At 41.0% G+C, this 22226-nt stretch overlaps 1 protein-coding gene across 2 annotated transcripts in view; it reads left to right on the top strand.

Annotated features, from left to right (window-relative positions):
• LRRC7 (leucine rich repeat containing 7) overlaps window positions 1-22226 on the top strand; it is a 108917-nt gene that overhangs the window by 10546 nt on the left and 76145 nt on the right. For both annotated transcript variants that reach the window (XM_060276820.1, XM_035122021.2), the window contains exons 3-5: window positions 1476-1554; window positions 5455-5544; window positions 10282-10338. In XM_060276820.1, coding sequence (XP_060132803.1) covers window positions 1476-1554; window positions 5455-5544; window positions 10282-10338 — 226 coding nt within the window. The remainder of the gene's footprint in view (window positions 1-1475; window positions 1555-5454; window positions 5545-10281; window positions 10339-22226) is intronic.

Here is a 22226-nt window from a genome sequence, read left to right as displayed (position 1 = left end):
GAGAAGGTGGGGAGAAGGTGGTGCTATATATTCAAGCTGTCCTGTGTACCTAAAGGTGTTTGCTAGCAGATTTTAAAAGAAAATGCTAGAAAAGTTTGTTCCTTTTCAAAGACAAGGAGTCCTTGAATAAGGGCGGTCTCCTAGTCCTTGGGTGATAAATTCAGCTTTGATACTTTGTTTTTCTGTGTCATTGCTTGGTGACTTCCTTTGCATTTTATCCACCTCTCAGATGATTTACTCTGCATTTCATTTTCAGAATAAACATCCACAGGCTATAACCTTGACATGCGTAATAAAAAAATTAACATAAGTAAGTTCCAGTGATGAGTCATGGGCTAAGAAGAAAGACAATATTAATACAAGTACAAGCAAAGGCAGTGGCACCCGCCAGAGCACTCTGCTTCCTTTACTAACATCTAAACAACAGCAGGGATCTTTCTGTTATTGGCACATAACTTGCAGTTGTAGGTAGTTATGTATTAACACCAGCTGATCCTGTAACATTGCAGTGTGCTTTCAATTAGCTCTCTCCTTCATTTTTCAATCATGTATTGCTTTTTCAGTCCTCATTCAGCTTCTTATGGCCAAGAAGGCCACAGTCTTGCAACCACCCAGTCAAGAGCTGTTTGACTGAAGTTCCTTGGCTTATTAGACTTTAGAAAGTTTCTACATTATTACATTATTAAATAATCTAGCTAAATTCTAGTTTAAGGCTATTTATTAATTGCTGGGTAAAATGGATGCTGTTTAGGGTGTGTTACTGGTTAATAGCATGTCCCTGTATTCCCACAGCAGAGGTTTTGGTACTGACTGTTTGTGGTAGTGCATAGGGTTGCCAGACTCAATAGAGGACAGGACTTCTGTGCCTTTAATTGCCCTGCTCTCTTTTGAGTCTGGAAACCTTAAAGAGAAACCAGCAGACCCTTTGCTTGGAAATTAAACAAAGGGTCTGCTGGTTTCCCTTTAAGGTTTCCAGACTCAAAAGAGAGCAGGGCAATTAAAGGCACAGAAGCCCTGTCCTCTATTGAGTCTGGCAACCTTAGTAGTGCAAGATGTTATATATAGGTGAAGGGGAACCTGTGACCACTCAGCCCTCACCCAGAAGAAGCAATGATGAGACATGCTTAAAACAAAACAGGAACTTTTATTTTATTCATGTTCAAAGGCATTATAGCTTAGTGGTTACTTTTGCAAGGCACAATACTTTATTTCACACAGACTTTCAATGAAGTATAAAGGATTGCATTTAGAGGAGGAAATGGTTAGATATAATCTCTCTACAGAAGTTCTTCCACTTGCTGATAGAGCTCTTTCGATCCTAGCCATAACCAAAATTTTTAAAAAGCTCAGATATAATTGCTACATTGTGTGGAATTGTGATCTGCTTAGGACTAAAATGAGAGTTTAGGTACTTTAAAGACCAATCATTTATTGTATTCCTTCCCTGATAACATACATATTTGTTCTCTTTTTAGGGATCCAAGATTTCCCAGAAAATATAAAGTGCTGTAAGTGTTTAACAATAATTGAAGCCAGTGTCAATCCTATTTCTAAGTGAGTATCTGTCAATGAAGTTAATTGTTTCCTCTTATATATGTTCAGTGGTTTGCATATTAATGTATGTAATGTAAAGTGAAGGTATATCACATGGATGGAATTGTCATTTGGTTATAATGAAGCTATGTAAGAAATTGAGTGAATTGTAAAATAGCCTTACAGCAAATTCTGCAGTGACTGCTAGGAAAAAATGTGGACACATTTTAAGAGTTTTACTGATTTGGCTTTCTATATTGTATTTTTATTTTCAGTTAGGATTTATTTCTATAAAACATACACAAACAAAATTTCAATATTATAAGTTTTTAGGGTTATTGAAGAGGGTATGAAGGCTGATAATATGAGGAAGACGATAAGCTCCCAGTTTATAAAACCCATTTTCAGCACTTTTTAGGAACATAGATAAGTTTCTTTTACCAAGTCAGACCATTGATTTATCTTGCTCAATATTTTGAGAAAGGTAAACTCTGCCTAAGGAATCCACATGAGTGTGAACCAAGAGAGACATAGCAATCCCTGGAGCTTGTAGTGGTTTAAGGAGGATTTACTTTTATTTTTAAAAGCATTTTCATGCTGCTACTCGCATACAAATCATATAAAAATCATAAAATTAAAAATCAGAGATCAACTACTACAGATAGATATTTTCTTAATTGCCTGCATGAGCTTGGAAACAGAAAAGTTATCAGCAAATGTTTAAAGATCAAAACAGAAGATGCCTGCTGAATCTCTTGCCTGTTTCCCAGGCACAGGAGCTACCCACCAAAAAAGCCTCAACCTTCCCAGGATTCAAGCACAGTTTATTAGTCCCCGTTGAGTCCACCACTGCATTCCGAGTTTTTGCTGCCTCTCCTGATTTCAGATGTTATGCAGAAATAGAGCTGTGTGTCATCAGCATAGTGACAACTTACTCCAAAATTCCTAATGACCATTCCTAATGGCTTCATATAGGTCTCATTCCCAAGTCGTGGAAGGAGGCTATTATTATCCCAAATCACAAAAATGTGTTTCTGAAATGGACTCTGAGTCCAGATTGTAATGGATCAGATAAGCAGTCTCATCCTTGAACTTGATTTCAGTGGGCATGGAAATGAGTATGTCAGCTCCAAAGCTGGCATGTTGAGAGACCTTTTCCCCTCTCTGCTATTAGAGCACCAGTGTTGGAGGAGTGAGAACTGTAAAAAGGAGGCATTCATGGGTTGGCCTGCTCCACTAGCAAATCTCTCTTTCCACACAGAGAGGGTGATCTCCAAAATCTTACAGCCCTTGGAATGCCTAGGTAGGAGCCATAGAATTGTGCCCTTCAAAACTTGAACTGATCCATGTGGTAGCATATTTGCAAGCTAGTGATGTCCATGTGGATCATAGTAAGCAAGTGCTGAAAGAGCTGCATTGGCTGCATTTTTTTCATAGATCAATTCACATTGCTGATTGTGATGGCCACCTCCCAGCCACCATGAGTCCTGTTCTGTCTGAGGGCAGGGTGTTCCCTGATAATGCAGAGTGTACCCCTCTGTTCAGTCCAGTCTCCTACTTTAAATAACAGCTGTTGCCAGACAAGGGATAAATTAATTAGCTTCCTAAATTTCCTGGGATATCTTAGGATAGCAATGTATTAAAGTTTCTAAGTGCAAGGGTGTTATAATTAAGAGAGAGTACACCATGGGTAGGCAAACTAAGGCCTGGGGGCTGGATCTGGCCCAATCGCCTTCTAAATCCAGCCCACGGATGGTCCGGGAATCACTGTGTTTTTACATGAGTAGAATGTGTGCTTTTATGTAAAATGCATCTCTGGGTTATTTGTGGGGCATAGGAATTTGTTCATTTCCCCCCCCCCCAAGTATAGTCTGCCCCCCCTAAAGGTCTGAGGGACAGTGGACCGGCCCCCTGCTGAAAAAGTTTGCTGACCGCTGGAGTACACCATGTTTATGAAGCAGGTTCTAAAGTTTACCAAAACAGAAAGAATGAACTTTTTTGGAGGTGGAGAAGATATGCCATGCAAAAGTTACACAAACCCGCTATATTCCCTTTGGAGCAAAATAAAGCAGTTTAAAACACCATCCACTTTCCAAGGACTAAACTGTCCCCGAATTCATCTGATTTGCAGAAGAATCTTAATCTGCTTTGTATTCCTCTTTCATAGTCACAGGATGCCTGGGGTTGCCAGGGGAGGAGCATAGGAAACAATAAATGACATGACAACTTGATCATCCACTGTATGGGAAGCAGTACTAACTTGTTCTTTCCAGGGTGGGTACCAGGAGCCCCGTGAAGGTATCACGGGGTGAGTGGTTGAGTCTGGAGGAGCAATGGGAGGAGCTCAGAGAGCAGGAGTTGTATGATCCTGGAGTGAGTCACAGTAGGTTACAAGCTGCCCCCTCTGAGACTCAAAAGGTATCTGATCTCTGGAAGAACCCAGTGTTCTGGGGTTGGAGAGTTAGACCATGGGAAATGCCCAGGTAGGATAATAGAGAAGTGTCCCAGCCCTCTCTCACTCCTCAGTGGCCTGACAGCAACAGGTGATGCAGCTGACTTGTAACTTTTCTTATGTGCCGATGTGAACTACACCTTGAGAATTGACAGGGATGGAGTTGTGAACTGAAGGGGGAGAGTTTCCCTCAGGCCTAGAGCATTGGTCCTGCACGTACTTCCCATCCAGGATTGAAACTCCTTCAGCATCAGTGGAGGAGCTCATGCAGATTGTAGAGGCACAGCCCATGCTGACAGAGGATAATAAAGAGCAAAGACCACTGTGGAAAGGTGGGTCATTATTTGATGGCATGTCCTGCCCAAAGTGGTTGTCAAGACACTGGCACCGGAAAACTCCAAACCTAGCTCTTGTACAAGTCCAGGAGCTGTGACCAAAGAAGAAATGTGGACCTCCCATGGAGTCCCTGAGATGCCACTGCCACCCAAACCAGCTATCTTACCTGATGTTCTGCATCTCCTGTTGAGGGAAAGGGATATCCACTTGAGTCGTGATCAATTCAGAGCAGCCAGCGATTTTATGGACTGAGACTTTGTCAAGCAGCACAAGATACAGTTGTGGAAGCTCTACAAGCTGCTCACCATGGAGACCATTGTCCCAAGGGGGGCGGTGCGGGTGTTGGGTGTTGTCACCCATGCAATCACTTCACTTCTTTTTGGAATTGCTGGGCCACCAGAAGAACTTGAAATTTCATCTGGCAACCCTGTTGGGTTTTCTCATTGTCTTGGTGTTGACCTGGTTCCCTTTGCATGATCCATGCATCTCTCTGGGGCAGATATCACTGGCCTTCTCCTTAGACTACTGTCAGCATTGCCAAGGGGCCAGGGCTGTTCTGGACATGATAGCCCTATCACAAGACTCTGGGGGGACCTTGCCACCTCTCACAGGCAAGAAGTGCTCCGTCATTCAATTACACAAATTAAAAGAAGCTGTAACACACAACCCATAAGAATGATTATGGTCATTTATGGGTGGGGGTGGGGGTGGGGTAGGGATGGCAGCACATTTCATAGATAGAGCATAGTACTCATTCTCCATAAAATGGTATGTTCCCTTGGTAACAGTAAAAAATAATGTTTAATTCCAGAGGTTATAGAAAGTGTCATTGATATACTTTGCTTGTAATTTCAAAATTAAATCCACTACCAAAAAGCTTACACAGACAAATTAATGGGATGATGTAATATTAAATAGTTAGGTGCATAAATATCAACCTAAAAGAGCAAGATAGTGTATCACTTGCTGCAATAGATGGCAAAATGTTAGATCTAAGAAGTAGCTCAATATATTTTATCTATTCACTGTATAGCAATGAAGGTGTGAGTTAGGGTATGCATCTGCAGGGACTTACTTATATTGTTCCTATAGTAACAACAGTATGAAAGCTAAAGCTTTAACTTGTTTTTTAGGCTCCCAGATGGCTTTACGCAGCTTTTAAACCTGACCCAGCTCTACCTAAATGATGCCTTTCTGGAATTTCTTCCAGCTAATTTTGGAAGGTAAGCACAAATTGTGATGCTTCCCTTTTATGAAAAAGCATGTAGATTTTAATTTTTTGATTGAGGGAGTTGGGTGTTTTTAGCCAAGGAGGAGGAGGAGACTAAGAGGAAATATGGTAGCTCTCATCAAATATCTGAAGGACTGTCACATGGAAGATCAAGCAAGCTTGTTTTCTCCTGCTACAAGAGGGTAGGAAGTGAACCAAAGGATTCAAGTTACAAGAAAATAGATTCTGACTAAACATTACGGAGAACTTTCTGGAGGTTTTTAAACAGAGATTGGATTGCTACCTGTCATGGATGATTTAGCTGAGATTCCTACATTATAGGGGATTGGACTAGATGACCTTTGGGGTCACTTTCAGCTCTACAGTTCTATGATTCTTTGATAGTTTACAAACTATCATTCTAGTTTTTACTTTTTGATAGCTATGATATCCCTTTCTTTCTGAATTAGAAGTGCAATCATGTCTACTCAGAAGTAAATCCCATTGTATACCCTATATCAGGCATCCCCAAACTTCGGCCCTCCAGATGTTTTGGCCTACAACTCCCATGATCCCTAGCTAACAGGACCAGTGGACAGGGATGATGGGAATTGTAGTCCAAAACATCTGGAGGGGTGAAGTTTGGGGATGCCTGCCCTTTATGATTGAAGACTTACCGTAATTGGTGTTTCTTTGGGTAACCTGACTTGGAGAAAAAGATCCTACTACTAATGTAATGAGAGACTGATAGAGATGGAAGAGGGATAATTCTGAGCCTAATGACATCAGAGCTTAAACCCCCACGACTACAGGCTATACAGTAGCCTGCTGAGGCCCAGTCTTTAATCATCAACACCAGGAGTGGGGCAGTACTGCTACTTAACTGTGCAGTGAGGAGGGCAAGGTAAAGGGGGCACAGGCACACCAGTAGAGCCAGTCAGGTGTTTTTGCCAATGTGCCCATGCTAACCTGACTTTGGCTTCACCCCAGTAAGTTGCAGTGACGCCATTGTTGGGGGGCCATCACCACAGCACCACCCATACCCACTGACTGCTCCTGCTGCTACAACAGTCAATATAAAGATGGAATGAAATTTGCCAGCAAATGTATTTGAATGTGCTTTTGGACACTGAGTGTTGAAATGTGATGGGGCTTTTTTTTTCCCGGGGGTGAGAAGAAACAACAGCGTTTCCTGACTTGTAAAATAAATATATTCGAGAACAAGTAGGCAACTTGCCGCCTATTGCTTTTAAACTGTTAACATTCATTAACAATTGTTTTTGCACGTAACTGCAAACCATGGTTTGACACAATGGGAAAAAGCCCTTTTATTGCAGATTTTCCACTTTAACTCACTTCAGGTGAGATACTCAAGTACCGTTTAAATATTACAGCAAAAGTAACAAACGACAATTTGGAAGTTGCTCACACTTCTGTTTTGCTTTAATATATGGATCAACTCTGACTTATAGCATCTAATATAATTTGCTTTATCGATGTACTTTCTACATTTTTTATCTACCAGTGGAGTTATTTGATGGTGTGTTTCTAGCTTTTAGACACCTTAGTTACCTAAACTAATGTACAGGCGAAACCCAGAAAATTAGAATATCGTAGAAAAATGCATTTATTTCAGAAATGCAACTTAAAAGGTGAAACCAATATATGAGATAGATGCATGACATGCAAAGCAAGATATGTCAAGCCTTTATTTGTTGTAATTGTAATTATTTGTCGTTAGGCGGGTCAATTATAAATGGAATGTAATTAATGAAATGTAATAGCAATGTTTATTTTTCTTTAATTGTAACTATTTGTTTTATTACTGTGGAATTTCCAAAAGAAAGCATTTGTAAAATTAAAGGAAAAATAAAAAATAATAAGTTGCATTACTGAAATAAATGCACTTTTCGACGATATTCTAATTTTTTGAGTTTCACCTGTAGTAGCATTCTTTTAGCATACCACCTGGATCTTGCAGTAATAAAAATTAGACTAACGTGGAGTGGGATTTTGACATTGCCATATTATTATTTTTGTTGTTTCCTGTTCTATTTCAGGGGAGGGGTTAACCTATAAAGTCATAGAGCAGGCATCCCCAAACTTCGGCCCTCCAGATGTTTTGGACTACAATTCCCATCATCCCTGACCACTGGTCCTGTTAGCTAGGGATCATAGGAGTTGTAGGCCAAAACATCCGGAGTGCCGCAGTTTGGGGATGCCTGTCATAGAGACTTCTAAATTGTATTGGCTTGTTCGTCAGGGGGGAAATAATAACATGGTGGGAATTTGCTTGAAAGTTATATGAATGTTAAAATAATATGAGCAAACAAAAGCTTTTCCAGCTCTTCCAGATAATAATGCATTACATAGTTTTAATAGCTTTCCAAATTGTAGTTTACCGTGTTTCCCCCTTTTTAAGACACCGTCTTACAACTTTTTCCCCTCAAAAAAACACACGGTGGCTTATTTTCAGGGGGTGTCTTTTTTTTTTTTTTTAAAGTGCCGGTACAACTGGGTCCCACTGGCTCAGGACGCTTGGCGCTCTCTTCCGCGTGCATTTTCTGCCTCTTCTATTCTCACCGTTTCCCCTCCTCCCCATCCTGAGTCAAGGGCTCTCCTTCCTTGGAGGCTTCTAAGCAGAGGCTGGATGTCCACCTGCCTAGGAGACAGACGTGCACAGGGGGGGGGGCTTCACTCTGTGAGGTGGATTTAAACCTCGTAGGATGCCAGAGCAGGAGGTATACACAAAGCTGCCCATCTCCCTCAGCAGCTTTAGGTGCTTCTCCTCCTGCTTCGGCTTGGCGCTCGCCGCCATGGCTTCAAAGGCAGCGGCGGCTGGGTGTGTGTGTGCGCGGAGGTATAGAGGCTGCTCCCCGGGCTCTCTCACGCTGGCCGGGGAATGGGAGGGAGGCCGGGACCTGTCCCGCTCCAAGACGCTAGTGAGGGAAGCGCGAGGGGGACGAGGCTAGGGCCTGCGCCTCTGGCGCGCGCAACCCCAACTGACGGACCGACGGAAGAAAGGGAAGGGAGGGGGAAAGAGAAGGAGGGGGAGAGGAGCGGCGTCAGCTCTCGGCAAGGAGGCCGGGGCAGCTGAATGACGAGCCAAAGAGGAACCTGCACGGCACCTTTTCTCTGTCGGGGGGGGGGGGAGAGACGCGATCACAAACAGAGATAGACGGACGCGCACACAGGGGGAGAGAGAGAGAAAGATGCACGGGGGGGGGAGAGAGAGAGACTCGCGCGCACAGAGAGAAAGAGACTGACAGCCACAGAGAGAGAGAGAGCGGTGCTGCTTCGCGCTTTGTCAGCGCTGCAGCCGCCGCCGCTTCCGAGCGCCAACCCGACCTGGCAGGCTTCCTCCTCTTGCCACGGCCGGCATTGCAGGAGCTGGGTCCTGCTGGCTTGTGCCCTTGGTGCTCCGTGCGGCACTGCTGCACGCTTTATTGGCGCTGCAGCCGCCGCCACTTTCGGGCACCGACCCAACCTGGCAGGCTTCCTCCTCCTGTTGCAGCCGCCGTGCTGGGTCCCGCTAGTTGGCTGGGGCGCTCAGTGGTCTTGCTCCGCACGTCGCGGAAGTATGGCTTATTTTCGGGGTATGACTTACATTTCTCAAAGGATTCAAAACCCTGCCATGCCTTACTTTTTGACTACGTATTAAAAAGGGGGAAACACGGTAGTTACTTTAAGTAGATCAGTTTATTTTGCTTTAGATACATAGTGAGAGCCTTAGGCTGTCAGTGATTATGTGAGAATCAACTGTGTGTGATTCACACAGGAAGCATTTGCATATTTCATATGAAATTACATTGTTTGCTCTCTAGAGGATGACAAGTGTATTTATCCTTATCAAAAATTACAAACATTGTGGGAATATATTTTACTGGGATCCTTGAGAGAGCATTAGAGAGTTTCTCCTTCTTTTTCTTGTGTCCTATAGGAGGCCTCTTTTTATCTTAATTTTCTCTTTTAATAGAATCATAGAATTATAAAGTTGGAAGAGACAATGAGGGTCAGCTAGTCCAACCCTCTACAATTCAGGAATCTCAACTAGATAATACATGACAAATGGCCATCCAAGCTCTGCTTAAAAACCTCTAAGGATGGAGAGAGTACCACCTCTCATTGGAGTCTGTTCAACTGCCCAACAGCTCTTACTGTCAGAAAGTTCTTCCTGATGTTTAGTCGGAATCCTTTCTTGTAGATTTCATTATTTTAGCTGACAGAAATAAAATTCATTGATTGATTTCCTACAATTCTCTAAAATATACGATGTCTTGAATCATGTGTTAGATGTTGCTTTTTATTCTGTTTGCTATGAAATGAACAAACCTTATAAACCGTCATTTATAGCAACATTTATAGCAACATCCTGCATTTATGGCTGTTAATTGCTTCTCTGTGGTTTGTCAGGATCTTCCAGAAGAACACAGCCGGCAATCACAGCTAATGTACACTGTCATGAAGTTAGATAAAATTCTAGAACCGCAAATATCTGCTGAATATTAAAGAGTCAGCATATTTGTCTTAATTAAATAATCTGCAAAAATAATGTCAATCTGTTGCTTTTCAGCTACAGATATATGGCTATGATTCTCATTAGAGGTTGGCCAGGTGCATTGGATAAATTTTATGGAAATATATGGCTAGCATAATTTATGCTAAAACAAATAGCTTATTAGCAATTCTTGTATATGTTTAATGACTTCCTAATTTAAATTTATACTCTCTTAAAATTTGATACTTTTAGACTTGTTAAATTACGAATATTGGAATTACGAGAGAATCACTTGAAAACTCTACCAAAGTAAGTGCTTATATATTTAATTACCTTAAATATTCGAAGAATTGTCATCGTCCCCCCTCTGTTATGAATTGTGCTGTTTTGTTGTGTGATTCCCACTGCTCTTTCTATTTTGGAACATTGTACCACTGGGGGATATATTAATGGCTATAAATAATAAGCAAAAATGATTAAATGGTAGATCAGAATTAAAAAGCATACACATTCTAACAAACTTTAATCAAAATTTGATAAATTATGGGTAAGTCCATTGGTGAACATATCAGTTACATATATGTTTTCCTAGTATTCTAGGTTATAGTTTTGTTTGTATGTACCAGCTGCCTTCAACTGGCTGACGAAAACCAACCTTACTTCCCACTCTTGGTAACTCTGCTCATCTACTTAGGATGGATTTCCTATCATGCACAGGCAGGATCGTGATTAAACCAGCAAGCTTAATTAGTGTTTGTAAATCAGCTTCAAACTCTTGTTACTAAATCTGGTTATGATGAAAAAACTTTTTTTTTGCATTTATTACAAATATTCAACTTGTGTGTAATACTTGGCAGCTCTGATTATATTTGCATTATATATATATATATATATATATATATATATATATGTGTGTGTGTGTGTGTGTGTGTGTGTGTGTGTGTGTGTGTGTTTCAAAGCCCAGGATATATGAGCCAGAGAGCATATAACATAGATTACATTTGTGTTTGAACACATTTTTTAAAATGTTTTTTTAAAAAAAATTATGCAGCAGAGTCATTTTAATAACTATTACCAAGACTGAGCACCATTATGAGAGGTAATGCTAGGAGAGGCTATGTATGTGAAGGGAGTTTTATTCCCTCTGTGCTCAAATAAGGCTGGTTCAGACATATCAGTTTGTGCATGGGAAGGCTATGTTGAAACACATGCAGTCCCTGCCTCCATTGTCCTCATCCTTTCCAGCTGCAGCCTTGGGCCCCTGCATATTGGGTAGAAGGTTTGAAATGTGATCTTTTCCACATGCCTATAATGTTACAGCATTAGGAAACCCAGGTTATGCTTCTGATCGTAAGCATATTCAGATGAGAATCTGCCTTCAGTCCTTCCTGCTCAATGCAAGAAGGTTGAAGGTGGAACTAATCAGGTCAGTAAGGGATATTGGGTGGTGGTATGCACTGCCCTGCACTCTCTGGCCCAGGGGTCCCCAGACTATGGCCCGGGGGCCGGATGCGGCCCAATTGGCCTGCCAATCCGGCCCGCGACGACCCCCCCGCCCGCTCTTACGGCGCGCAGCGCGGTAGCACTCTTCCGGGTCGGGGAAAAAGCGCCGAAAATCCTTTGTGCGCATGCGTATGGGCCTCTCCCGACCCAGAAGAGGTCATTTCTGGTGCACTTCCGGGTCGGGGGAGGCCCATACGCATGCACACAACGGATTTTCGGCGCTTTTTCCACCCTGGAACTGGCCCAAACGCCGGTAAGTCTGGGGACCCCTGCGAGTCTGGCCACTTTCACCCCCCCCCCATATGTTCCTTGAATGGCTGTAATAGGACTGCTGTGCATCCTCCTTGAATCTGTAGGCCAAAACAGTTTAAAAACCTCACTGATCCAATTTTTTTCACTCACCAAGAAAATGAACAAATGAAGCTGTCCCAAAATGGGAGTGTTCATACATCAGAGTAAACCATTGTTAATGGTAAATGGTTTACTTTAAACATGCATATGGCTCCCATTTTGCACTTCCCCTAATGAGAGCAGGAGCAACAAACCATGATCCTGGCTTAGCAATTAGTCTGAATGAGGACTTCTGATTTGTTTCACACCAAACAAACCATGAAGGTTTGTTCTTGGGTTACTAAATGTGGTTTGTTAAGAGTGGAACAAACCATGATCTTGAGTTCAGATGTAACACTAAGCCAGGGATCATAGTTAATTCTCCACACTAGCAGCGGAGTTAATCACAGGAGCCAAAGAAACATTCCTAGTAAATCATAAACTATGGATTACCATGACATGTGATCCATGTTTCCTGTTATTATCTACTCTGACTAGTGAAAGATGCCGAATAGGATCTATACCTGACCTGCTAAATTGTGCTAAATAAATAAAAATAAAACAAAATAAATAAAAAGGTTTCTGGGATGGGAAAGTTTAATAGTGAAAACATTCTCTCTGCATTCTGTTACATCAGGAGGCTTTGATATACACTGCTATAAATAAAAAATGAAACCTTATTTGATTTTGGATGTAAATGTGCCTGAGATGAAATAAGGCAATTTGTGCTGTACACATATTCTCCTTTGAAGTTTTCTGTGCAGAAAATAGATTTAGACGCTAATGTTGGTGGGTTGTAGATGGCCTCTCTATCTGAGGCCTATTGGAGATTTATTAAACCTTCAGGGTTTTTTGCAGTTAGTAGCAAAAGACTGAATAAAGTATTTTATTAGTATACATACTAGTTATAAAACACCACTTTGGCTTTCACCTTTGGAGGCCATAGCGGTGAAAAAGAAAAATATGATGCAAAGTTGGGTAACTTATAGAAATTTATTTAGAGAGGGGGGTGGAGAATTTAACTTAAAAGAGTTTAAGAATCTACCAGAAATGTTAATAATATGATTACAATATCATCATTTGAATGAAATATTTAAAAAGGATATGAAGTGGGGGTTTGGGGAACAACTATCCCAATTAGAAAGAGACCTGTTAAATTGTACCGTTAAAGTGATGTCTGAAATGTACAAGATGTTATTGGAATGGGAGACAAAGGATGAACAAGTGAAATTTTCAATGATACACTGGGCAATGGATGTTGGTCATAATAGAGTGGTACCTCTGGTTAAGGACTTAATTCGTTCCGGAGGTCCGTTCTTAACCTGAAACTGTTCTTAACCAGAAGCACCACTTTAGCTAATGGGGCCTCCTGCTGCCCTGCGCCGTCGGAGCACAATTTCTGTTCTCACCCTGAAGCAAATTTCTTAACCCGAGGTACTATTTCTGGGTTAGCGGAGTTTGTAACCTGAAGCATTTGTAACCTGAAGCGTTTGTAACCCGAGGTACCACTGTATAGAAATGGGGACGATTGTGGAACAGGGATATAAAATTTATAGCATGTTATGAGTTAAGAGAAAATTATATGAAAATGCTATATAGATGGTACCTAACTCCTAATAGATTGGCAAAAATGTACAAATCAAAGTCGAATACTTGTTGGAAATGTAAAGGGAAAGAAGGTACCCTTTTCACATGTGGTGGTCTTGTAATAAGGTTAAAGCTTACTGGGAAATAGTATATAATGAATTGTAAAAAATATGTTTAAGATCACCCTAAAAAAACCCAGAAGCTTTTCTCTCTGGAATTATAGGATTAGAATGATTCGAACAATATAGAGATTTATTTATGTATGCAACTACAGCTGCAAGAATGTTATTTACCCAAAAATGGAAAGATGAAGAGGTCCTGACGAAAGAAGATTGGATACAGAAACTAATGGAGTATGCAGAAATGGCAAAACTTACCGGAAGAATAAGAAATCAAGACAGCAAACTTTTAAGAAAGGAATGGAAGTGGTTTATTGAATATTTACAAACATGATTATTGTAAAAACCTGCAGATAGATAGATAGATAGATAGATAGATAGATAGATAGATAGATATGAGAGAATAGATAAATCACAGGATAAGTTCAGACAATTTGGAGTATGCAGGAAAGGACGAAAATAAATGTAAGGAACTGCAGAAAGAGGGGGGGAAAGGAGTTGAAATTGAAAATGTTAAAACTTGGCAAAATAATTGTAATGTATATAAATGAGAACTATAAATTACATACACACACATATGTTATATTCTCCAGCTCCCCAATATATGCTGTCCAGATGTCATATTTTCCCTCTTTTAACATGGTTAGAAACTCTATTTAAATATAAATCTTGTTTATTTTATTTTTTAAAAAACTGCTTTTTATTATAAGTCTTTAAAAGCAGTTGTTATTATTTTTTTTAAAAGTAACCAACTACAACATCATATATGTGAGCAGTCTTCATTCTGGGGTTAGGCCTCTGGGGAGTGATTTGAGACATCCTTTCCCAACAGATTGGCATGATAGTATTATATATCTCCAATTGGGTATTCTGACTAAGGGTACAGCAGGGTCTAACAGGTACTGGGCACATTTATGGGGGAAAGAGCACTGCAGTTTAGTCAGGTGACCTCTCCTTGCCTGAAATGTCAATGCTGTGGCTGTAGTGATGCTACAGTTATATTATGGTGCTGACCTTCTGCTAGGCAGGTTAGAAAGCTCCCTACCCTTTCCACACTACCTGACAGATGGCAGGATCATCTGCTGGACAAGAAAAGAGTGCTAGGATGCTCTTCAACAGTGCAGTCATATATTTTGCAATCTATGGAGGAAGGAGTCCCCAGAACCTTTCCCCAATAGATCAATGCCTATTTGGATGAAGAGGTTGGATAGAATGCTTACAAAGGTATTCAAAATGCCTAAGATTGTGCTGAAAGTGACTGCTGCTACTCCTAAGTAAAATTCTGAGAGCAGCAGTGACCATGCCATTTGAAGAGGGGAATTGAGGGGGAAAGATTGCAAAGTGCAATTACTGTGAAAGTGGATTGACAAAGTAGATACAGATGGAATAATCTGTGTGCGTGTGGTGGATTTATCCCCTATTACAAGTGTTTCTATTAGTACCCTGGTTACTATGTTTTGCAAAACAATTTTGCTTCCATACTGCATATTTCCCCAGAAGATAGTACTTAAAGGGCAATAGGGTACTCAGGGTATAGGAGTCATCCTCTTCCATGAATTTTGAGGCATTCTTATTATCATCTTCATCATCCCTTCACTATGTACAATGCCAAGCTTCTATCTGTACTTGTAATTTTTCTATTCAGTTTGTCCCATTTATAGGGAGATGCAAGTACTGTAGCGAAAAATAAAAACAAGTAATTTACATTAAACAGAGGAAGGCGTTCATCTTAACCTAGGTCAGGGGCAATGTGAACAGTTGGCTAAAGGACATTGCTAATTCATTGAAAATGTAATTCCCAAATTATTCTGTTGGGGACATGTCTCTGAGGACTGTGTTGCTTGGTTGCAGCTCAGTATTGATTGAAGATAATGCAACTGTCTGAATTAATGATTAGATGTTTATAAATTGTCATGATTACTTATGGTGTGTGCTGGCATGAAAAAAAAGTTGGCTGAAAAGGTTAAAGTTGGTTAAAAATACTGTCTCTGGGATTTCCAATCAGAGTAAGCAGAACATAAAAGCAGACCCTTTATAATGCGAAATTTTCAGTTCCCTAGATGGGAACTTGCTGGAGTAGAAATATACCTTCACTCCTGTAGAACTATTCCTATATTTTAATTAAGTATTTTAATTTCATAATGAAATTGAAAGTTGAGCTTGTTGTAAGATGCAGTTAGGCAGTATCATGGAAGGTGTGTGGGTGTAGGTGTGCCTGCTTGTGGCCTCTATCCTCCTAGTAACATTGGGAAACGAAACACATAAAGCTGTGTTCTGTATTGCTAGCAAGGTACACATGGCAGCTAATGAACTGGAATTAGGCATGGAAAAACTGGATGCAATTATGACATATATTGTGCTTTTTTCGCTGAGAAGATGTGTGAGTGGCTTCACTGAAGTCTCACATTTCCTGTAACACGTACTTAGGTCAGCTTTTGGTTTGATCCTGTCAGATTCTTTTTATGTTTGTATGCGTTTTAACCTACAAAGACGAGTCTCTATTTCATGTATCCTTGGAACAGCGTCCTGTGAGATGACCTACTATTCAGATAATGAGAATAACACTTTCTAAAAGAATGAGATCACATTATGAGAGGTGGAAGGGGGTTTATTTTTGGATATCTGCCTTCAAAATTATTTTAAAATGTTCTGGGAAGACAATATTCTTTGTAATATGAATTCAGTAGCACTGGGGATGGAACATAGCATGACTTGCTTTCTTTTCTTGTAGTTTCACATAAGGTTATTAGATAATTTGCAAAACACAACTTTATACCCTTGCATGTTGGCAACCATCATTTGTGGTACTTTCAAGCAAGCATTTTGCTTCTTTGTGTAAATAATTATTGAGCACCTAAATATTTTTGGTCCATCTTGTAAACAGCATACAACTTCCAAGACTTATAGTTTGTACTGAGCAGTTTGTATCCATGGTATCTTTCTACAAGAAGATGGAGGTACTTGCAGTGCATATAGTTTAAACAAATGTGAACAACAAAAATGGCTTTTTATGCCAGAAATATATTCCCATGCTCATTGTTTAAAATAGGTTTTAGTAGTTCCAAACATTATTTGCAGATTAAATGTGTATTTTAAAAAGTATTTTAAGTGGAATGTCTCATGACTGCATATTCAGTGCTGCTACATGCCTAGTTCTTCCTTCAGAAAGTCATTCCAATTAAGTTATTTATTTTAGGAATGTTGGTTGGGGACATTGCTGCGGCTGCCTGTCATCTTCTTTCTCCTAGAATGCCTATGGGGTTGGCTGAGCATAATGCTTGGTATGATTACATTCTTCTAAATCACGGGTGTCAAACACAAGGCCCGGGGGCCAAATCCGGCCCGCCAGACCTCGTCATGTGGCCCGCCGAGCTCCTCAGCCAGCGGGACCCAGCAGTGGGACCTTGCTGCTGAAGCGCCGCGCCAACAAAGCGCCGACAAATAGCTGGGGCCGGGGAAATGCTCTTTTCTGGCGCTGAATCAAGGCGACGACCCCCCTTCCCTTTCTTTCTTCCTCTCTCTCGTTCTTATTCTTTCTTTCCCTCTCCTTCCTTCCTTCTTTATCTCTGTCTTCTCTCCCTCTTTCTTTTTCTTTCCTTCTTTATTCCTTCTTTCCTACTCTTTCTCTCACCCCTTTCCTTCCTCTCTCCCTCCTGCTCCCTCTTTTCTTTCTTTCTTCCTCCCTCCCTTCCTTCCTTTCTTCCTTCCGTCCTTCCCAACTTTCTTCCTCTCCCTCATTCTTATTCTTTCTTTTCCTCTACTTCCTTCCTTCTTTCTCCCTTTCCGTCTTCTCTCCCTCTTTCTTTTTCTTTCCTTCTTTATTCTCTTCCTTATTTCCTACACTTCTTTCTCTCCCCTCTTTCCTTCCTTCCTTCCTCTCTCCCTCCCACTCCCTCTTTTCTTTCTTTCTTTCTTTCTTTCTTTCTTTCTTTCTTTCTTTCTTTCTTTCTTTCTTTCTTCCTTCCTTCCTTCCTTCCTTCCTTCCTTCCTTCCTTCCTTCCTTCCTTCCTTCCTTCCTCCCCTCCCTCTCCTCAGAAACATAGGATGCTGCTTTATACTTCTGGCCCTTAAACCCTGGAACCAGGAGAGCAGCTTCAGTGAGTCAACCTCAGCCAGTCCCTTTGGTGAAGGGTGGTGGCTCACTGGCAGAACATCTGTCCTGCATGCAGAAGGACCCCAGCATCTCCAGGTACTAGTAGCTCTGCAAAGGTCCTGCATGAAACCCTAGCGAGCCTCCACCACCCAGTGCAGTTACCAAAAATCATTTTTCAATAAATTGTACAATAATTGTACATTTGAATATCTAATTGCCATTATTCTGACTATGTTTCTGCTTTCAGAGCTAGTTATTACTTACATTATTACAAAAAACAGTAATAATTGAATGCAGTGACAGTCCTACAGATACAACCGGCCCTTTGAGGGTGACCAAACTGCTGATGCGGCCCCCGATGAATTTGAGTTTGACACCCCTGTTCTAAATCATCCCCCCCCTCCCCAGTCACTTGCCTCCTCCAAAAGTCTGAATTAAATGCTCATTTCACTTGAATATTATTCAGTGTAACCTGTTTCCCCACCTGTACATAGTACTCCAAGTAATCTTGCTTATCTTTAGAATTTTCTTAACTGAGCATGTGCAGCCTTATTACTTTCCCTGCCTCTGGCTCATGCTTTTTAAAAACAAAAAAACTAATGCAAAACTTTCCCCTGGAAATTCATGGTTTTCTGCATACTTTCGGAATTACTTTGCTAAACTGCCACCTAGTCATCAGTGATCTGCTGGTGTCTGTGCATGGAATGTCCATTAGGGGCATGATTATACATCTGCATTTCTTTAAATATAGTTTTTTGAAGGACAATTATACAGAGTTTTTCTGCTTTCTACAGATAACAATTTTTCCAGAAAATAATTGTATTAAAAAGTGTAGTGTTCACCTTGCATTTATTATTTAAATCATAGCTCAGTAAGCTATTCTTAGTTGCATATGCTTTGTGTGTAGAAAAAAACACCTGTTTTAATTTCCAGCAGTTCTAGTTAAGAGATGTTGAGTCATAGACTTGAAGAAAGACTTATGATTTAAGCCTTATAGAAATGGTATCAGAATATATTGTAAATAAGTTGTGTATATCACATTTCTATCTTTAATAATTGACAGTTATCTTGCTTATTATTGATAAAGCCAGTAGGCAATTATGCATTTGGTATGAGTAGCTCATTTTACATTGTATTTGCTGAAGATCAGGTATATCATAGCAAAGATTATTATAACATAGAATTTATACATACCGTGTTTCCCCTTTTTAAAGATGTAGTCATAATATAAGCCATGGCAGGATTTGAAAGCTTTTGTAAAATATAAGACATACCCCGAAAATAAGCCATGCCGCTGCGTGCCAGCGCTGGGCACGGGAGAGAGCAGGAGACTGATCAGCCACTGCGGCATCGCGCTGCCAGAGACTCGCAGCCACTGAGGAGCTCGTAGTGCCGGGGCTTGCGGGCGGCTCTCGCCTTGCCGCCCTTTCTCCTGCTTCCGGGGGAGACGCGGCTTCCATCCCCCATTACCAAGGAAACGGCCCAGGGAGAGACGCCAGAGCGGAGGGGCCGCCCGGCTGTTGCCACCGCCGAAAACGGCAATGCCTAGGGCCACCTCCTCCTTGCGCAAGATGAAGTAAGGCCCGTCGAGCGGTCCAGGGCTCGCTTCCGAATGCGCAGGGATAGGGCTGCGCCATTAAACTGCTTGCAAACTCCTTGGCAAAAAGAAAGGTGTCCTGCAGAGCTCCAGATCAAGGAGGCGGCCTGCGGGGTCGGCGCCGCTCAGCACCGTACAGAGTGCCGGATCAAGGAGCCGGTCTGCAGAGTTGGCGCCCAGCAGCGCGGCGCTGGATTGGGGAGGCGGTGCTTCGTGCGGAGCTGCTGGGCGCCGACCCTGCAGGCTGCTTCCTCGATCCGGTGCTCCGCGCGGTGCTGCTGGGCGCCGACCCGGCAGGCCGCCGGATCGAATTTTTCTAGTGACTTGGGAGAATATACCGTCTGGTATATTCAGATAGTCTGTTTGAATTAACTATCTCCTACTAGTGATGTCAGCACCATCTCATGCACTAAGATATTTTGTCCTATACTTTAGTCCTAAGATATTTTATTCCGTTTGAAGAAGTTAGGTATACTGGGAAAACTAAATTCCTAGAGGACCTCAGCTGTTGCAGGATCTGAGATGCTAGGAAATGAGTAACGGAGATCTTCCACTAGAGAGACCTCCCTTCTTTAGCGGCTCTCCACATCAGGACCAGGTAAGTGGGAAGAGAAGAGAATGGAGAGTAGGGCAGAGAAGCTTACAGTGTAGCAATTTCTTCGGAGGCATCTGAACCCTGTTATAACCCCAGTTAGGTCATCAGGTATATGATGGCATCTGAATTTCAAAAATGGGATTTTACAAAACCTGCTTAGTTTGCTCAGCCCAGTTTGAACTGACCTGAGGGATGTTTTACCAGCACCATCTGCAACTTGCATTTGCAATCTGTGCTTGCTCATCTTGCATGATTTCTTTGCTGATAGTCATTTCCCCCTATTTTATAACATTTGGTTGTATCACAGTACCAAATACTTTACCAACATAACATTTCCAATTATTTACTTGTCTATATAAGTAGATATTTTCTAAAAACAAATGATAACTTATATTCCTAAAATTATTTCAGTGCACTGAACATAAAATTGTATTTGCACACCTAAAAAGCAGTTCTTAAACACAAAGAACTGGCAATCCCCCCCTTTCTTTTTTTTAGGTCTAACTGATACAGGGTTTTGCTGAGATGCCTGTACTGTTTAACAAAATGTTCAGAAAAATAATAATCCAAAATTAGTTATACATGTTCTCAATTTCCATTCAATTTCCTGCTTGTTGACATCTCAGATTAATTCATTTCCTATAACATTTTTAATTAAATATAAATTAGATTGGCTAGGACATTTTTCACTATAACATGACATCTCTTAATCGCCAGTGTTATGTTAATACTACTCAAGGTTTAATTTCCTTTGAAATGAGACACAATACTTGATTAGGAGTTAAGAATATAAGAGCCTTGCTAGATCAGACTACCATGCTGTTCTCACAATGGCCAACCAGATTGCTATGAGAAGTCTGCAAGCGATATAGACACAACAGACCTCCTCAGCAACTGGTATTCAGAAGCATACTCTCTCTGGTAGTACACAGTCATCATGGCTAATATCAGTCATCATGGCTAAATCAGGAACCATAAGACTGAAAAACCAGTAGGAGAACACTTCAATCTCCCAGGACATTCTATAAAAGATCTCAAAGCAGCTGTTTTATTACAGAGAAATTTCAGGAACAGACTGGAAAGGGAAGTTGCTGAATTGGAAATCATTACCAAGCTTAAAACCATGGAAGCACCTGGGATGAATAGAGATATCGGATTCTTATCTCATTATGCATGATCAAGCTTTCTTTAGCACCTCAGCCCAGGACTAATTGCAGCCATCAGCAGCCATTAACACCCATCTACAGGTTTACCACTCCCATCAGCCCATCTCCCATTCCCACCCACCCCCACCACCCTCTGTATATATATAGGGTCTGACACTTCTGTTTCTAGTGTATCTGAAGAAGTGTGCATGCACACGAAAGCTCATACCAAAATATAAACTTAGTTGGTCTTTAAGGTGCTACTGAAGGAATTTTTTTATTTATCATGGCTAATAACCATTGATAACCTCCATGAATTCGTCTACCCACTTTTTAAAACATCCAAATCGGTGGCCATGCAAGACGGGGTAACCACAGTAAAGATCTTGTTTCAAATGTGTATAGGTTTAATGTAGGATATATTGGCAGGTTCCAATCAATTGGGAAATCTTGATAAGAGTTCCTGGTGTCTTTACTGTACATTTTAAAATACTCACTAAATTAGTGGAGGGCAGACTTCAAGCTTGTGTGTCTGGGATCTACTTTGTGTTTTACTAAAACTCCAAGAGCCACCAACCACAGCCAGTCTGTTAAGCAGCTTGTTTTGTTGTAATTGCTGTTGTAGCCCAATCCTCCTGAAATCATTTCATATATAAATGTTTAATACATTTAGAGTTGCATTTATACAGACATGTCTATGAGCAAGCCCCATTGAACCCTATAGGAATTACATCTGAGTAGTCATGTATAGAATTGTGCTGACACTCTACACTTAAATTTAAAATGATTTAAATACTACAAACATAAATATGAAGTTCCAAAAAAAATTACAACAGAACTGTTTAGGATAGCTTACAATTTCAACAGAAGCCTCCATAGTTCTCTCTACTGTCCCTTTGCAAGCTTTTGCACTAATTTCTCTCACCTATTTCTCTCATACCGTACTAGTCTTACAGTAGAAGCAAAAGGGTGGATTTCCCCTTCTTACCTCAGTCAAGGAAATGTCATGCACCTGTAAAAGTCCCACCTATCTGCTTTTTCATGCATGCACACACCACTAGGGACCAGAGGGAGGACTTGATGAAGGGAATTACACACTGCACATTAAAAAGAGCAAAAAACTTTGGGCTATGCGAGATTTTCCCCACCCCTCTCCCATGGAGGTTAGACCTTAAGTTTTCTGCCTCCAGGTGTGGCTTCTAAGAGAGAGAGAAGCAAGAATATTGAA

This window comes from Zootoca vivipara, chromosome 7 (genome assembly GCF_963506605.1).
Source record: "Zootoca vivipara chromosome 7, rZooViv1.1, whole genome shotgun sequence".
NCBI lineage: Eukaryota > Metazoa > Chordata > Lepidosauria > Squamata > Lacertidae > Zootoca > Zootoca vivipara.
Note: the sequence above shows the minus strand (reverse complement) of the source record. Positions and strands in the feature narration are given on the sequence as shown.